The sequence below is a fragment of the Chrysochloris asiatica genome, unplaced genomic scaffold (assembly GCF_000296735.1).
Source record: "Chrysochloris asiatica unplaced genomic scaffold, ChrAsi1.0 scaffold00132, whole genome shotgun sequence".
Lineage (NCBI taxonomy): Eukaryota > Metazoa > Chordata > Mammalia > Afrosoricida > Chrysochloridae > Chrysochloris > Chrysochloris asiatica.
Window position 1 is genome coordinate 4,393,763 of NW_006408650.1, and position 16,178 is coordinate 4,409,940.

General features: G+C 49.0%; 1 protein-coding gene across 1 annotated transcript in view; it reads right to left on the reverse strand.

Moving 5' to 3' along the window:
- PGS1 (phosphatidylglycerophosphate synthase 1) overlaps positions 1-15,890 on the reverse strand; it is a 54,749-nt gene extending 38,859 nt beyond the window's left edge. Inside the window, exon 1 of the mRNA XM_006869654.1 lies at positions 15,624-15,890. Within this exon, the coding sequence (XP_006869716.1) occupies positions 15,624-15,890 (267 nt within the window). The remainder of the gene's footprint in view (positions 1-15,623) is intronic.
- Positions 15,891-16,178: the final 288 nt, after the last annotated feature.

Genomic DNA, 16,178 nt, shown 5'->3' on the forward strand with positions numbered 1-16,178 from the left:
ATTGTAATGAAGCAAAGTATATGATTTGTTGAATGTAAAACTGATGTTCTGCTCTGTAAACCTTCACTCAATTCACAATAAAAAGTTTAAAAACAATTACAGGGTAACCTAAAAGAAAATGAACATACCTTCATATCAGAATAAAAATGAGGAAACTCAGACATAGTTAGTAAACACGAACAGAAAAATGAAAAGAAAACCACAAACAAACTTACCTCAGTGCAAAAAAAAATTGTGTGGAACAAAGAACCAGCAGCACCAGACAAAAACACAGCAAAATGACAACAATCAGTTCATACCTGTAGAAAATTACACTGAATGTCAGTGGGTTAAATGCACCAGTCAAAAAGCAGAGAGTAACAGAATGGATAAGAAAACAGGATCCTTCAATATGCTGTCTACAAAAGACACATCAAAAAGATGGAGACAGCCTAAATGTCCATCAACAGAAGAATGGTGAAACAAACTTGGAACATACACACTATGGAATACTATGTAACACTGAAGAATAAAGATGAATCTGCAAAACACCTCACAACGTGGATGAACCTGGTGGACTTTATGCTGAGTGAAATTAATCAATCACGAAAGGGTAAATATTGTATGAGACCAATGTAAAAAGTTAAGAAAATATTTTCTTGATAAAAGGAACATTCTATGATGGTTATAAGGGAGCAAAGGTACAGGGGAGGGAAAATTAATCACGGCTAAAGTAGAAATATGTTAACATGGGTGACGGGCAGGCAATATACAACAAGAGGGAAGTTGGCAGAAGAAAGATGAAGGTAGCTAGAGACACGGAGGAATGCAAGAGTTAAGTGAATGGAGGTAAATGCTGTTAACTGCACAAGGAGGGGATTGCTGAACAAAGTATATATGATCTGTTTGATGTTAAACTGCTGATCTGCCAACCTTCACTCAATTCACAATGGTTGGTGGTAGTTGTGGGTTATCCAGCCGGTTCCGACTCATTGGATTTCTGAAGCTGTAAATCTTTAAGGGAGCAGAAAGCCTCATTTTCCCCCTCAATTGCAATAGAAAGTTTAAATTTGTTGTTGCTGTGATGTGCTGTCAAGCTCATCAGCTGCTCCTCGGAAGCCCTATATGGGGTCGCTATGGGTCGGTGATCCATCTTTACAATCATTTTGTTTGTGAGGAAAGCTGTTTGAACTGCAACCTGACGCATTAACCCACAGCGCCACACCAAAAACAAAACACTGAGCGATGCGTGGCCTGTAGTTTGCCAACCCCGATCTTCAGTATGGGTTTCACCTCAATGTATCGAAAACAAAGATCCTCACAAACAAAGTAATTGTAAAGATTGAAGTTGTCAAAGACTTCAACCAGCAACACTCATGGAAGTAGCAGTCAAGAATTACCGGATAGAGTGCTTTAGGCAAATCTGCTACACAAGTCCTCTTTAAAGTGTTGAAGGCCAAAGATGCCAATTTGAGGACAAAGGTGCGCCTGATTCAGAACCATGGTATTTTCAATAGCCTCATAAACATGTGGAAGTTGGAAAATGAATAAGGAAAGCCGTAGAAGAATTGATGTATTTGAGTTGTGGTGTTGGAGAAGAGTAATAAAAATGCCATGGGCTGCCAAAAGAACCAACAGATCTGTGTTGGAAGAAGCGCAGCCAGAGTGCTCCTTGGAGGCCAGGATGGTCAGATTTCGTCTCTCATACTTCGGACATATTGTCAGGAGGGACCAGTCACCGGAGAAGGATATCATGTTTGGTAAAGTGGAGGGTCAGAGAAAAAGAGGAAAACTCCCAGAGAGATGGATTGGCAAAGTGGCAGCATCAATGGGCTCAAGTGTGGCAACAGTTATGAGGTTGACCCAGGATCGGGCAGTGTTTCGTTCCATTGTGCATAGGATAGCTCTGAGTCAGTACCGACTCAATGGCACCTAACAACAACAACATGGTTCAGAACTGAACTTAACCACACTGAACAACAGCCACTACATTAGAAAACAGCTTCCTCTAGGCTGCTACTCTGCCAGCCCCAGAATTGGGCCTGGCCTGACTGAGTGGCTCTAAACCTCGTTGAGATGAGGCCCTCTTGGCACCAAGATCCAGAGCTGTGTGAACCCCAAAGGTTCAGGTCGTGAAGAACAAACAGGCCAAGTACCAAAGCTCAAATCAGCAAGGTGGAGAAAAACAGCCATGATTTCTGTATTTATCTTTTAGACATTTAAGTTCAAAACATCTTGTCATCTGCAAAACCAAGCACCTCCTGCTCAATGAATCCTTAGCCACAAAGAGGCACAGGACCATCCGGCATCCCGTCCACCAGAAGCCAGAGCCCACATTTCTGGAAACGCCACCCAGATGAGCATGCTGGTTTGTTTCTCTGTCGCTGGTGGAGATAAGTGCAGCTCTGGGGTTCAGGGGAATCTCAGCTTCTTGTGGTGTGGCAGGCAGCCAGCACCAGCACCAGCAAGACGCTGCTCGCCTGGTGATTCTGCCCAAAGCGTGAGGAAACACAGCTGCCCAGCCAGCGCTTTCCCAAGGAATCCCAGGCTCCAGGACCGGCTGGGGCCGCAGAGACAAATGACTGGGGGGTTCCTGGTTCTCACTGTCCAGTCCCTGCCCAGGAAATTCAGACAAGAGACGAAGGGTGTTCAGGTTGGCATCTTAGTCTTGCTCTGGACAGCCTTGCTTGAGAATATGTCAAATACAACTAGGAGCCCAGAGCAGGTGGGCAGGAAGGTCTGGACCGTGGCCCAGGCTTGACTGATTTCCAGCCTCCTATCTGGACTGCTGTGGCGTTGTGAGTTAATGCGCCAGACGGCAAAGCCATTTGAACTACAAGGTCGGTGGTTCAAGCTCACCAGTCGCTCCTTGGAAACTCTATACAGGGTTGCTGTGGGTCGGAACCAATTCAACGGCACTTAACAACAACAACATCTGGACTGCTGGTAGTGTAGTGGTTATGAATCGGGCTGCTAATCACACGGTCAGCAGTTCGAAACTACCAGCTGTTCTGCGTAAGAATGATGAGGCTTTCTGCTCCCATAAAGATTTACAGCCTCGGAAGCCCTGTACAGGGTTGCTATGAGTCGGAACCGACTCCACGGCACACAACAACAACAACAACAATCTGAACTGCTGGAGCCCTGGTACAGCGATGCAAGATAATGCGCTGGACCACAAGGTCTGATTGAGCCCCAAGGTCGGCAGTCAAAACCCATCAGCCATTGCTAGGAAATCCTATACAGACAGGGTCCCTATGAGTTGGAACCGACTGGACAGCACTTAAAAATATTTGGGAAAGAGAGTCAAAAGAAATCCCCCAAAGAGGAATGCCTTCTACTCTAGAGAGGGGATGTGGGGAGCAGGGGAGGCTGGAGCTGCCCCTTCCCCCCTCAATGCCTGGGCTCCAAGCAGGGAAAGGCAGGAGGGGGAGGACAGTGGCTTGTGCAGAGCTGGAAGCCCCCCTGTTCCTCCAGAGGGCCAGCTAGTGCCAGAATACAGATCTAGTGCTGTCAGATACGTCTGACTTTCCCAGAAAAGTTCCAAAGTCACCAGGAGATCCTGGATGGGACAAATGGTGAAGTCTAGACAGATGCACACTCACACAGAGGTGCCTCGAAAGAAAGACCTGCCAATCTGTTTCCCAAGGGTCACAGCTTTGAAACCCCATGGAGCACAGTTCTACTCTGCCATACATGGTGTCACCATGATTTGGAATTGTGGCTGTAGTCATCGGCACTGGTTTTTTAATGTGAAAATTTCTCATTTTTAAATGTTGGCTCAACATTTAAAAACTATTGCACAAGCCAATCAGCATACAAGGGGGCTTCAAAATGCAGAAAAGTAGATTGAAAAGATAGCGGCATTTTCCCCTGAGCTTTTTGAAGCCCCCTAGAGTCCTGGTATGACGCCATGAGTTAATGTGCTGGACTGGCCGTTCAGGCTCACCAACCACTCCTCAGAAACCCTATACAGGGTCACCATGGAACTGACTCGACTCGACAGCACTTAACAACAACAACAATGACAGTACCTGTGGGCTGCATCTAGCTTGCTGATCCCCACTTTGTATCTCTGTGATACAAGGGACTTCAAAAAAAACTCATGAAAAAAAAAAAAATGGAATTACAAGATAATGAAATTTTCCACAAACTTTTTGAAGTCCCCTTCGTAAGTCCACATACTGGGGATTTTTGACTATTAAACCATGTAACTGTTTCAAGTAGCCACAAAGTATATTTTAATTTTTCAAAGTTCCATAATTCAGAGACTGTTTTACTTACTCACACAGACACTTACACTCAACGACACTGTTGTGGGGTCCATCTCAAGTCCTAACAAGCCTGCAGGATAGCATAGAACTTCCCCATAGGGTTTCCAGGAGTCTTGGTGTGGTGCTGTGGGGTTAATGCGCTAGACTGCAAAGTCAGTTTGAACCACGAGGTTGGCAGTTCAATCTCCAGCGGCTCCTTAGAGTTGCTATGGGTCAGAACCAACTCGATGGCACTTAACAACAACATAGGGTTTCCAAGGCTGTATGTAGATTTTTACCCAAGCAGACTGTCACGTTTTTCTCTCACAGAGCAGCTGGCTTATTCGAGCCACCGACTTTTTGGTTAGCAGTCAAATGCTAACCTCCTGCTACCGATCCACAAAGTTCATTTTAATTTTCAAATTTTCCAGAACTCAGGGACTATCCCATCCCACTTTTCATGGGGCACTGACTAGTTCTACCTTCTCAGCTCTGCATCTGGCTCCTTAAGCTTGGAAGGGGCTGAGACCTGGGTGGGTGGGATTAAGCAGAGGGAAAGGATGAGGGAGAACTAGTCAGTTTCTGGGGAAACACACTGGTGTCTGGGTCAGAGCATCTGGGACACTTGGGGCAGGTGGCATGACCTGTCTTGACTAACGTCAGCTTTCCATCCACCCAAAATATCACTTCCTCTGGGAAGCCCCTCAGATGCCTCCCTTCCACCCTTAGTACATTGTTGTGTATTGTCAAGACAGTACAGCTCATAATGACCCTCTAGGACCAAGAAGAACTGCCCCATGGGACTTCCTAGGGTGTAAGTTGTATAGAGAAGGAGCCCTGATGGTGCAGTGGTTAAAGCACTCAGCTGAAAACTGAAAGGCTGGTGGTTTGAATCCACCAGCAGCACTGCAGGGAGACAGTCTGCTTCCGTAAAGATTACAGCCTTGGACACCCTCGGGGCCAGTTCTCTTCAGTCCTACAGGGTCACTGTGAGTTGAAATTGACTTGATGGCACACAACATCAACAATTCTTTTTTCAAGCTTTGATTGTGACTTGGGTTAAAGTCTATAGAGCAAACTGGTTTTCTGTTCAACAAGGTATATACGTTTGATGATTCCTGTCACCGATTATAAAGTCACTCTTCCCACTTGCTCCCTGTGTTTGCTGGCTCCATGCCGCCTCTCCTACCCCTGCCTGCCTTCTGAGCTTCCTTTCTGGGCACTTGCTGCCTTTTGATCTCCGAGAGGCGGGTTAGTAGGTGGCTCTAGGGAGTGGTGTCCTTGCTCACCTTATAGTTTTGTCTTTTGCTTGGCTCAGCAACACTCTTTAAAGGGACCAGATCTCCAGGCCTTGTCTCCCTTAGAGCCACTGTGGGATTTGAACCTTTGATCTTTCAGTTCACAGTGAGGTGCCTTCCTTTAATATACTTAAACATCTCCCAGTTCTCCTCCTTGATTGTTGTGGTTGTACCGACCATCCTGTACAGGGTTTCCACAGAGCAACTGGAGAATTTCAGTTAGCAATTATACCACAGCACCACTGTTGTTGTTGTTGTGAGGTGCCATCGAGTCGGTACCGACCCATAGCGACATTATGCACAGAACCTTTGATCTTTCAGTTCACAGTGAGGTGCCTTCCTTTAATATACTTAAACATCTCCCAGTTCTCCTCCTTGATTGTTGTGGTTGTACCGACCATCCTGTACAGGGTTTCCACAGAGCAACTGGAGAATTTCAGTTAGCAATTATACCACAGCACCACTGTTGGTGTTGTTGTGAGTGCCATCGAGTCGGTACCGACCCATAGCGACATTATGCACAGCAGAACGAAGCACTACCCAATCGTGGGCCAACCTCACTATTGTTGCCACACGTGAGTCCATCGATGCTGCCACTTGGCCAATTCTTCTCGTTGGGGGTCTTCCTCTTTTCCTCTGACCCTCCACTAGCATAGTTGAAAACAATTCACAGTAATATCAACTGTTGAAGGGTCTTGCCCTTCCAAGAGGAATCTAATCTCCTTGAGAGTCCTCACTGTATAAGGCAGACTTGAAAAAGTGCCTTGAAAATGGAATGAGCAGACAGCGGAATGTTCCCCTTCCTGCCTGCACCTAGTTCAGGTCATGACGCATGTATAAAGCCAGTTGCCCTGGAATCAGCTCCAGCTCACTGCGAGCCCATGAGTGTCGGAGCAGGACAGAGCTCCCTAGAGTATACACTAGTTGAGCTTCCAAAACTAGATGTCCAGGCCTTTCTTCCAAGGTGTCTCTGGGTGGACTTGAACTTCCAGCTTTCCTTTTAGCAACTGAGCATGTTCACTAGGGACTCCATGACACCTTGCTGTCGGTGTGGTTAAGTGTCTTGGAGCTGGTCCTAACTCAAAGCAACCTTGTATAGGGTTTCTGAGGAATAGCGGGTGAGTTTGAACTGCCAACCTTGCAGTTCAAACCAACCTTGAGGTCAAGTGCTTATCCTACAGTACCACACCAGGACCCCCATGACATCTGGAGTAATGCACTTGACTGCAAAGTCACCAACTGTTCCTCAGAAACCCTATACAGGGTCGCTATAGGTCGCAACCTACTCAACAGCACTTAACAATAGCAACAACAACAAAAGGGATGAACGACCCCCCTCCCTTTGCTCAATTGTCAACCAAACCAGGTTGCGATGTTGTTAAGTGCAGTCCCGTGGGTTCTGACCTATAACAAACCATGTATAGGGTTTCTGAGGAGCTTCTGAATCATAGCAATCCTATACAGGGTTTCCAAGAAGCTGCTGGTGAGCTACAACTATCCTTGCAGTCTAGCACATTAGCCCACAGCGCCACACTAGGACATGTTGTTGTTGTTGTTGTTAGTTGGTTCCGACCCATAGCAACCCTGTATAGGGTTTCCAAGGAGCAGCTAGTGAGCTTGAATCACCAACCTTGTGATTCAAACTGACTTTGCAGTCCAGCGCATTAACCCACAGAGCTACACCAGGATTCCACACTAGGACGTGTTATTGTTAAGTGCCACTGAGTCGATTCTGACCCATAGTGGCACTGTATAGGGTTTCTGAGAAGTGACTGGTCAGCTTGAACTGCCAACCTTGCAGTTCAAATGGCTTTGCAGTCTGGTGCATTAACCCACAGCGCCACACCAGAACATGGTGGTGGTTGGTGGTAGCTGTGTGCTATGGAGTTGGTTCCGACTCATAGCGACCCTGTACAGGTTTTCTGAGGCTGTAAATCTTTATGGGAGCAGAATGTCTCATCTTTCTCCCATGGAGCATCTGGTAGTTCCGAACTGCTGACCTTGAGATTCGCAGCCCAATTCGTAACCACTACACTACCAGAGCTCCTTACACCAGGACATAGACAGGTTTAAAAGGGGAGCGATAACACTAGGAAGGCACAAACTTCATAGTAACATCAACTATTTGAGATCAAGAGGGCAGCATTTACCCAAGGACAAAGTTCTGAAGGGTTAGGAAAGAAGAAAGAAAGAAAAAAAAAAGAATGAATGAATGAATTAAAGGGTTTGTAGAATACCACTCCCAGGAACAAGAAGGGGCTCCCTAGTGGGTCTTGATCTCCCCAGAGACCAATCTGCAGGAAGATTGGAGCTTTTGGAGTCCTGGGGGGGGGGTCCAGTTTATAAGCTCCCCTCCCCTTAAAAAACTCAAAACCATCCCTGTAACTTAGAGTAAGGTAGGAAGGACAAGAGAAGCATGGAGTAGAACGTCACAATGAACACCCTCCAATGTCATGTCTTAGAATTGCGCCCCCCTCCCACTGCTCCTGAAGAACTTCTTGGCCATCCAGGTGGGCTGTGGGTCATGGGGAGTCAGAGAGTGTGTATAGTTTTCTCACTGTGAGAATCTGTGTATGCCACAGGGCAGAGGAGCTAGACACGTTCCCATGGGGGTCATGCACAGACATGGCTCCAGACTCGGACAGACATCCTCCGGAAGGAGAGTGAGCGGAGTCAACTTGGGACCCAAACACAGCAACAAGGAGGCTCAGGTGCTGAGACTATCCCAAGTGCCCCTGGTGAGAGCGGGGGGCTCTAGGTTGCCTGGCCTGCTTTACTGTAGGGCGAGAAGAACAGCGCACCACTGGCCCCCCATGGGCTCGGACCTATCCAAAGGCATGCTGGGAAGCTCACTCTTGACTCCCCTTCCTGGCTGGGTCTCCCTCCCTGGTCACCCCCACTTCATCTCCAGGCCTCATTTGCCCTGTAACTCAGATGCCTCAACCCAGCCCAGCTTCCCAGAACTGCCATGTCCCTGTGTCCCATCTGAGTAGCCGCCCAGAGCGCAGGCGCTGGACAGCAGCTGCTTTGGGACAAAGAGAAACTCATCTCCCACCCTGCATAGAGCAGGCTTGTTGGCTTGGGGTCGCTGGAGACAGTTGGCTGGAAGATGACCCCCCTTTCTCCCCACCCCTAATCAGAACTTGAAACAGATGTGAATTCCTCTTGGGATGGATGGGAGATGCGGTGAGCCCCCTTTATACTCTGCCTAGAGCTGCCTCCCCCTCACCCAGCCACCAGGACCCCCATGAGTGGAGAGCTGGACCCCTAGGACCTCCAGGCCTGGGGTCTAAGGTATTCAGCAAACCACCCCCAGAGGGAGCAGGGCTCCAGGAATCTGAGAAGCAGGGTGGGAGGTGGGTGGGTGGGATGGTGTTGTTTTCTTTCCCTCCCCTCAGCAAATTTTCTGGGAAATGCCAGAGGCTAGGGCCTGGAATGTCAGAACTCCTCCACCGCCTCCCAGACATCCGAGCCACAAACCTTTTCATTAGCCCCAGGCCCCTCCCGCCAGGAACAAAGGCCTGCGAACTAGAAAGCTGCTTCCCGGCCCCAGGCCATTGTCCCGGCCCCTCGTGGTCTGCAACCGGAAGGAGAGTGAGCGGAGTCAACTTGGTATAATATATGACCCCTGAACCACCCCCCCACCCTGTGCAGAAAAGGTCATCTCAGCCTGAGCCTGCAACCTGCAAGCGCTTTAGAGAAGGGTGTGGGGCACCAGGAAGCCCAGTCCCTGAGCCGGCCCTGGAAGAACACCCTCCCCCTGGGAGAGGCAGGGGGAAGGGGCTTCCCAGAGGTCACAGTGAGATGTAACTGTCCAGAATCTTCTTCAAATTGCTGACTGCGGGGGACGAGGAGGTTTCAGTGCTGAACAGATTTCCGTGGAGTTTCTAGACTAAGGGAGACTAGGAAAAAAGGCCTGGGATCCACATCTGAAAATCAGTCAAGGAGACCCCTGTGGATCACAACAGTCTGATCCCAACACAAGGGACTCCCCACCACCCCAGGAATCAGGACCACACTATAGCAGAGTCCCTGTCAGGAGAAAAGTACAATGAATGCTGACTGAATGATGCACGCCACTAGGCGTGCCTTTCCCAAAGTCTCCAGACTGTCTGCAGGCAGCAGGATCCTTCCTCGTTGCTCTCAGGGGCAGGGGAGGGTTTTTCAGGGAAAATATAAGCATATAAGCGAAGTCTGCTATTCATAGAGTTTTCAGTGACTAGCGATTGTTGTTGTTGTTAAGTACCGTGGAGTCGGTTCCGACTCAGTGACCCTGCACAGGGTTTCCAAGGCTGCACATCTTTACGGAAGCAGAACGCCTCATGTTTCTCCTGTGAACAGCTGATAGTTTCAAACTGCCGACCTTGAGGTTAGCAGCCTGATTCGTAACCACTACGCCACCAGAACTCAGTTTGGTTGGTTGATTATGTGCCTTGGAGTCGGTTCTGACTCAAAGCGACCCTGTACAGGGTTTTCAAGGCTGTAAATCTTTACAGGAGCAGAAAGCCTCATCTTTCTGAGTCCCTGGCTATTTCTTTCTGCCTGCGGGTCTCCACACGCAGTGTGGACCTTGGGCTCAGTGACTAGCAAAACTGAGGTCAGATGCAGACACAGCTATTTAACAATGGTGTCCACCCCCTGACTGGCTGGAGGGCTTGTTGATCACTCATGCAAGGATGGAGCCTGGCATTCACCTACTGGTCATAATCCCAGCTCTGGGACCTCTCCTCTGGAACTGGCATCAGGGTTCTTCCAGTGAGGTTTAGGGATAGACGTGCGTGCTGGGAACCCTCACATGCCAGGGCGAAGTCCACACGCAACTGAAACCATGGTGTGTTTCCCCTTCACCTTGAATGAATCTGTTTATTATCTTTATGACCAAGCACCTTTGCCTGGAAATGGATTCTGACTTCATAGAAATTCTGCAGAGAGAGAGATTAGGAAAAAAGGGGAGACTTCTAAATCCCTTAGACAGGAAAGCAGCAGGGTGGGGCAGAGGAGCCCAACCAGGCAGATAGGCAAGATGAGAAGCTGTAAAGCCTCAACTTTGTCCTCATTCCCGCATCTCTTCTGGGTGGGGACAGACAAGGGTCCCTGGAAGAGAACCCTAAACAGACCCAGGTGTCTCCTCCCTACTTCCCAGCAAAGTTGACTCTTCACTCCCTTTGTTTTCTGATGAGCAAACCCAATATTCCCAAGGGGTTTCCCAGCATCCACATCCTGTATCTCAGCTAGACTGGAGTCCTAGAGCCCTGAAGGAAGGGACATTATCTAAAAGCGATGGGGGAATGGAAATCAACATAATCCCCTCTTTAAAGATTTGCTAAGCACTTTCTCTGCACAAGGTCCCAGGATTACAACGAAAAAAACATATATATCTTCCCTGCCCCCAAGGTTGTCGCTGGACAAGTACTCAGGAAATGTGGTCTAAGAAGGTAAGTGCTACCCTTAGGATTACCGATTCTCTGTGGAATCTTAATAGAACTCAGCCAAGGAGGAAATCAGTCTCACCCAAAGGATGTATGTGGTGTTGTAGGATAAGCATTGGACTGCAAGGTCAGTTTGAACAGCAAAGTTGGTGGTTCAAACTCACCAGCCGCTCCTCAGAAACTCTATACAGGGTCGCTATAAATTGGATAGCACTAAGCAACACCAGGTAGCGTAGTGGTTACGAATCGGGCTGCGAACCTTAAGGTCAGCGGTTCGAAACTACCAGGTGCTCCGCGGGAGAAAGATGAGGCTTTCTACTCCCGTAAAGATTTACACCCTCGGAAACCCTATACAGGGTCGCTATGGGTCGGAACCGACTCGATGGCACATAACAACAACAACAAAGCAACACCAGAGAGATGTGAGCGTGCAAAAAAAAGCCCAGGCTGGAGAAAGTGGAGCCTGGTGTGTTGGGGGGTGGGGGTGGGGGTGCAGTCAACAAAGCTGGAGATGGAGCAGCGAGTCTTGGAAACAATCTAGGCTGAGAATTTTGGATTCATCTCGAAAGCAGTGGGAACCACTGAAGATATTAGAAAGCCAAGAGAAGCTTGGCAGCTGGCTGGCAGGACTCTGACAGGCAGTCTTTTGGAATATCACTTATATATGAATTCCCCAAGACACAAAACCGCACACAGCCACATCAGGACTTTAGTGAAACAATAGCTCAAATCCAGTGAGCACTTAGTATGTGTAAGGTGCTATTCTCAGCATTTTGCATATACAAACTCAGTCCTCATACCAACACTAGGAAGGTTCACACTATGATCTGCCCTTATTTTGCAAATAAGGCAATTGAGGCACTGTTGGAGACGTAACACAGATATTGGTCCAGATGGCATTCAGTCTTCTAAGTCAATCAATATACAGGGATACCTCCTATAATCTGATCCCAGCCTATCTCTCCACCACATGTCTTGACCTTCCGGAAAGGGGCCTTCTCCACCTAGGGCAGCCCCTCCCAGGAGACTGGACCCCTGCCAACCATGCAGGTCTTTGCTGGGCTCCCTCCTCAAATCCAGGCTCACTTGGGCCTCGTGAGGTTAGCATTGGGACTTATATATTTTTCAGAGGTATAGATTCTCCCCAACTACATTGGGATTCCCAGAACTGTAGAATTGTTTTTCCTGCTGACTCCCAACATCCCCCTCATCCCAAAGAACCCTCAGAGGACTATAATCTTCATAGAATGCTAATCACAGCCACACCTTTATCACACACTGTGGCTCATCGCTTGGAGTTTCCAAGGTCTGTTTCCGTGACAGGTTCCCTGCAGGATTCTCCCAGCTCCTCTGTCTTCCTTCCCAGCACTCAGCCTATGCCTGGCAGAGGCTGCACTCAGTGAGGTCCCTGGAATGGATGAATGAACCAACGGACTGTGTTAGAGCAGTGTAATTTACAAAGCACTCTCGCATCCATTAACTCCAAAGCTACTCCTTATGAGTCTTCCTCATCCTTCCACACGGTTCAGCACAGATGCGGACGATCAGTGTATAGCCTGTAAGACTCAATGGACAGTGAAGGCAGGAAACGGGTTGCCGTCAATCAGGCGAGGGAATCCTTTCCCTGTGACTTTAAGCATCTGGAGGGCATAGGTTGAACCCTTCTTGTCCACATCTCTTAACGCCTGCTGTGGCTATGGCTGTGTGCCGTGGAGTCGGTTCTGACCCATAGCGACCCTGTACAGGGTTTTCGAGGCTGTAAATCTTTACGGGAGCAGAAAGTCTCATCTTTCTCCGGCAGAACAGCTGGTAGTTTCAAATTGCTGACCTTGCGGTTCGCAGGCTCATAACCACTACGCTGCCAGAGCTTGCTACACTGTGAAAAAAAGTTCTTCTCTGACGCTCCCAGCTCCCCCACGGGTGTCAGAGGAGAGCTGTGCTCCACAGTGTTTTTAACAGCTGAGATCTTTCAAAATCAGATTGTCCAGTACTTCTTCCCAGGCGTTGCTGGGTGCCCAACCTAGGGATCCCTGTTACATAGTTGTTACATAGTTGTTACATAGTTGTTACTTAGTTGTTACACAGTGGGTACATAGTTGCCATCTACTTGATTCCCAACTCATTGTGACCTCATGTGTGCAGAGTAGAAGTAGGACTGAGACATAATGTTTTCAAAGCTCTGCAATCTTTGGGAAGCTGATCCCCAGACCTATTTTCTGTGGTGCCTCTGGGTGGGTTCAAACCATTAAGTTTCCAACTAGTGGTGGTGGTGTTCCTTGGAGTCGGTTCTGATGCGAAGCTGCATAGGGGTTCTGAAGCTGTAAATCTTTACCGGAGTAAAAAGCCTCGTTTTTCAAACCCAGCAACACAGCTGGCAGTTTCAAACTGCTGACCTTGAGGTTAGTAGCCCATCTTGTAACCATGATGCTACCAGAGTTCCTTTTGAGTAGTAGTCAAGGGCATAGCCATTTATACCACCCAGAGATTCCTGCTACCTAGTCGTTTTATTAGATGCTGTCAAGTCGGCTCTGACTCATAACGACCTTACACACACAACAGGATCCAAACCTGCCCAGTCCTGTACCATCCTCAAAGGCGTTATGTTCGAGCCATCTCATCAGGAGTCTTGCTCTTTTTCACTGACCTTCCACTTTACCAAGCATGATGTTTTTCTCCAGCGATTGGTCCTTCCTGATAGCATGTCCAAAGTACGAGAGACAAGTTACACCATCCTTGCTTCTAAGGTACCGTCGAGTCACTTCCGACTCATAGTGACCTCAAGTATAGCAGAAAGGACCGGTGCCCAAGCTTGCTCCACTTTTATCATCGTTATGTCTGACTCTCTTGTTGCTGCCGCTATGTCACTCCATCTTGGTGGGGGTCGGCAGAGCTTAATAAATAGTTGCATGCTATGTTGGCACTACAGGATAAATACTGGACTGGCAATTGAAACGCACCAGCCACTTTCGGAAAGTCTATTGCAGGGTCACTATGAGTCAGAAGGACTGGCCATAACAACAACAACAACATGTTGGATAAACTAGTCACCCCCTCTGCAGAAGTAGACAGAACTGACTAGACTTCCTCCTCAGAGCTCCTACTCTACAGCCCAAAGGGAGAACTGGGCTGAATTAGAATCACTTCTGCTTCTGTTTCTATGACACTTTGACTTGTAAAATGCTGGGCTGTTGGTATTTTAATCTCAATCTCTGATGGGAAAAGGTTTTATTCCTATTTCATGGTGGGTCAAACTGAAACCCAAAGCGGAAGGGTGTCCTGCCCCCAAACCCACTGAGTTGCCCAACATCTCTGGGAGGAGAGGTGGGGGGCAGAGTGAGAATACAGTAACAAAGGAGGCGAAGTGAAGTGCCTACTGACTCCCCAAGAAGCAAAGAGAAGCAGCAGGTCTCTGAACTCTAAAACCCCAACTGTTGCCAGCATGGTCCCCCACTTCCTCCCACTGCATAATTTTCAGCCCAAAGCCCACAGCTGCTGTGTCCTATGAAGCAACCCCACAAGAGCCACCTAGCTAGCTCTCAGGTGTCTCCAGAGCCCTGCTCCCTGTTTGGGGGACATACTGCAAAGTCCTCCATTCCTTCTAAAACTGGTTATGGGTTCTCCAAGCCCCAAACAATCATTCGTTGACAACATGACCAGGGTCAAAACAATTTTTGATCCCAATCACCTCTCTTTGGCTTCCTAGGAGTGATTCCAAACCAAACCCTATGCCACCCAGTGCATTCCCATTCACAGGGACCCTATAGGACAGAACAGAACTGGCCCATACGGAGTCCTGGTGTGGCACTGTAAGATAAGCATGAGACCACAAGGTTGATTTGAACTGCAACGTGACAGTTCACACCACCAGCCACTCCTCGGAAACCAAGTGCATCGATGGCACTTAAAAACGCTGGGCTGTATCGAATTGAATTGCATCCATCAGCTGTCCTGCAGGAGACTTTCAACTCCTCAGGAAAACCCTGGCACCCACTCAGTGGCACACAACAATGGCAAATCTTTACTGGAGCAGACTGTCAGTCCCCACAGAGGCACTGTTGTTGTTGTTGTTATGTGTCGTGGAGTCGGTTCGAACTCATAGCGACCCTGTACAGGGTTTCAGAGGCTGTAAAATCTTTACAGGAGCAGAAAGTCTCATCTTTTTCCCTCGGAACAGCTGGTAGTTTCGAACTGCTGACCTTGAGATTAGCAGCCCAATTCGTAACCATTGGTGGGCTCAAATCAGCAACTATTTGTTTAGCAGCCTAATGCTTAATCACTGCATAACCTCGGAAGTGATTGTTGTTGAGGGCCTTAGAGTCAGTTCAGACGCATAGCGTCCCTGTATAGTTTCTGAGAACAGCTGGTGGATTTGAACTGCCGACCTTGTGGTAACCAGTCCAGTGCTTATCCTACAGCGCCACACCTGGGCTCTTGGGAGTGACTAGACCCTCACATTCAAGAGTTTCTGGGCCACTCGAAGAGGGCTGAAGCCCTGAAAACTGCTTTCTGAAAATGCTCCCCGGCAGGCGTTTTCATCCCAAATTTGAGCCCAGGTGACTTATATTCCCCTCTCCAGGCACCCGAGTCCCTTCTTCAGCTTCTGAACCAGGCATTCCCGCCTGCCCTTGGGTTCCAATTTCAGAATGGGGCGCGCAGCCCCAAACTGGATTCCACTTTCGGGGATCCGAGCGCCCTCTAGCGGACGCGAATCGCGGGGTGGGGCCACGCTCACCCTCCGGCGGCCGGCAGCACAGACAGCACCTGACGGTACCCACGCCGGACCACACAGGTTTGGAGACCGACTGAGTGGAAGCGATTTTGCGGGGTGGGGTGGCAATGGAGGGTAGCACTCGTGTCTCTCGGCAAAGAACATGGCAGTGGGCCGATTGGACGAGGCCGGGCAGCTGCCACGTAGGCTGAGCTGCCTCCATCCCTGGGGCCTCGCCTCGTGGACGTGCCCACAGGTGACGGTCGCCAGCTCCCAGGACGGATCCCAACCCACTGGTCCCTGGCTATGGGCTGTCCCCAGTTCCCCGTCGGCCAGCCCAGGTCGCCTGGGGCGGCGATCGGAGCTCGTGCGGGCCCGAGTGGGGGCGGGGAGATGTCCCCGCGGGGTCCGAGAAAAAGGAAGGGGGACCCAAGAGCTGGTCCCTCTCGGCCTCCCAGAACTGCCCGCGCTCCGGGCGCGGCGCCCCCGCCTCTGCCAGAAACTCGGCTTC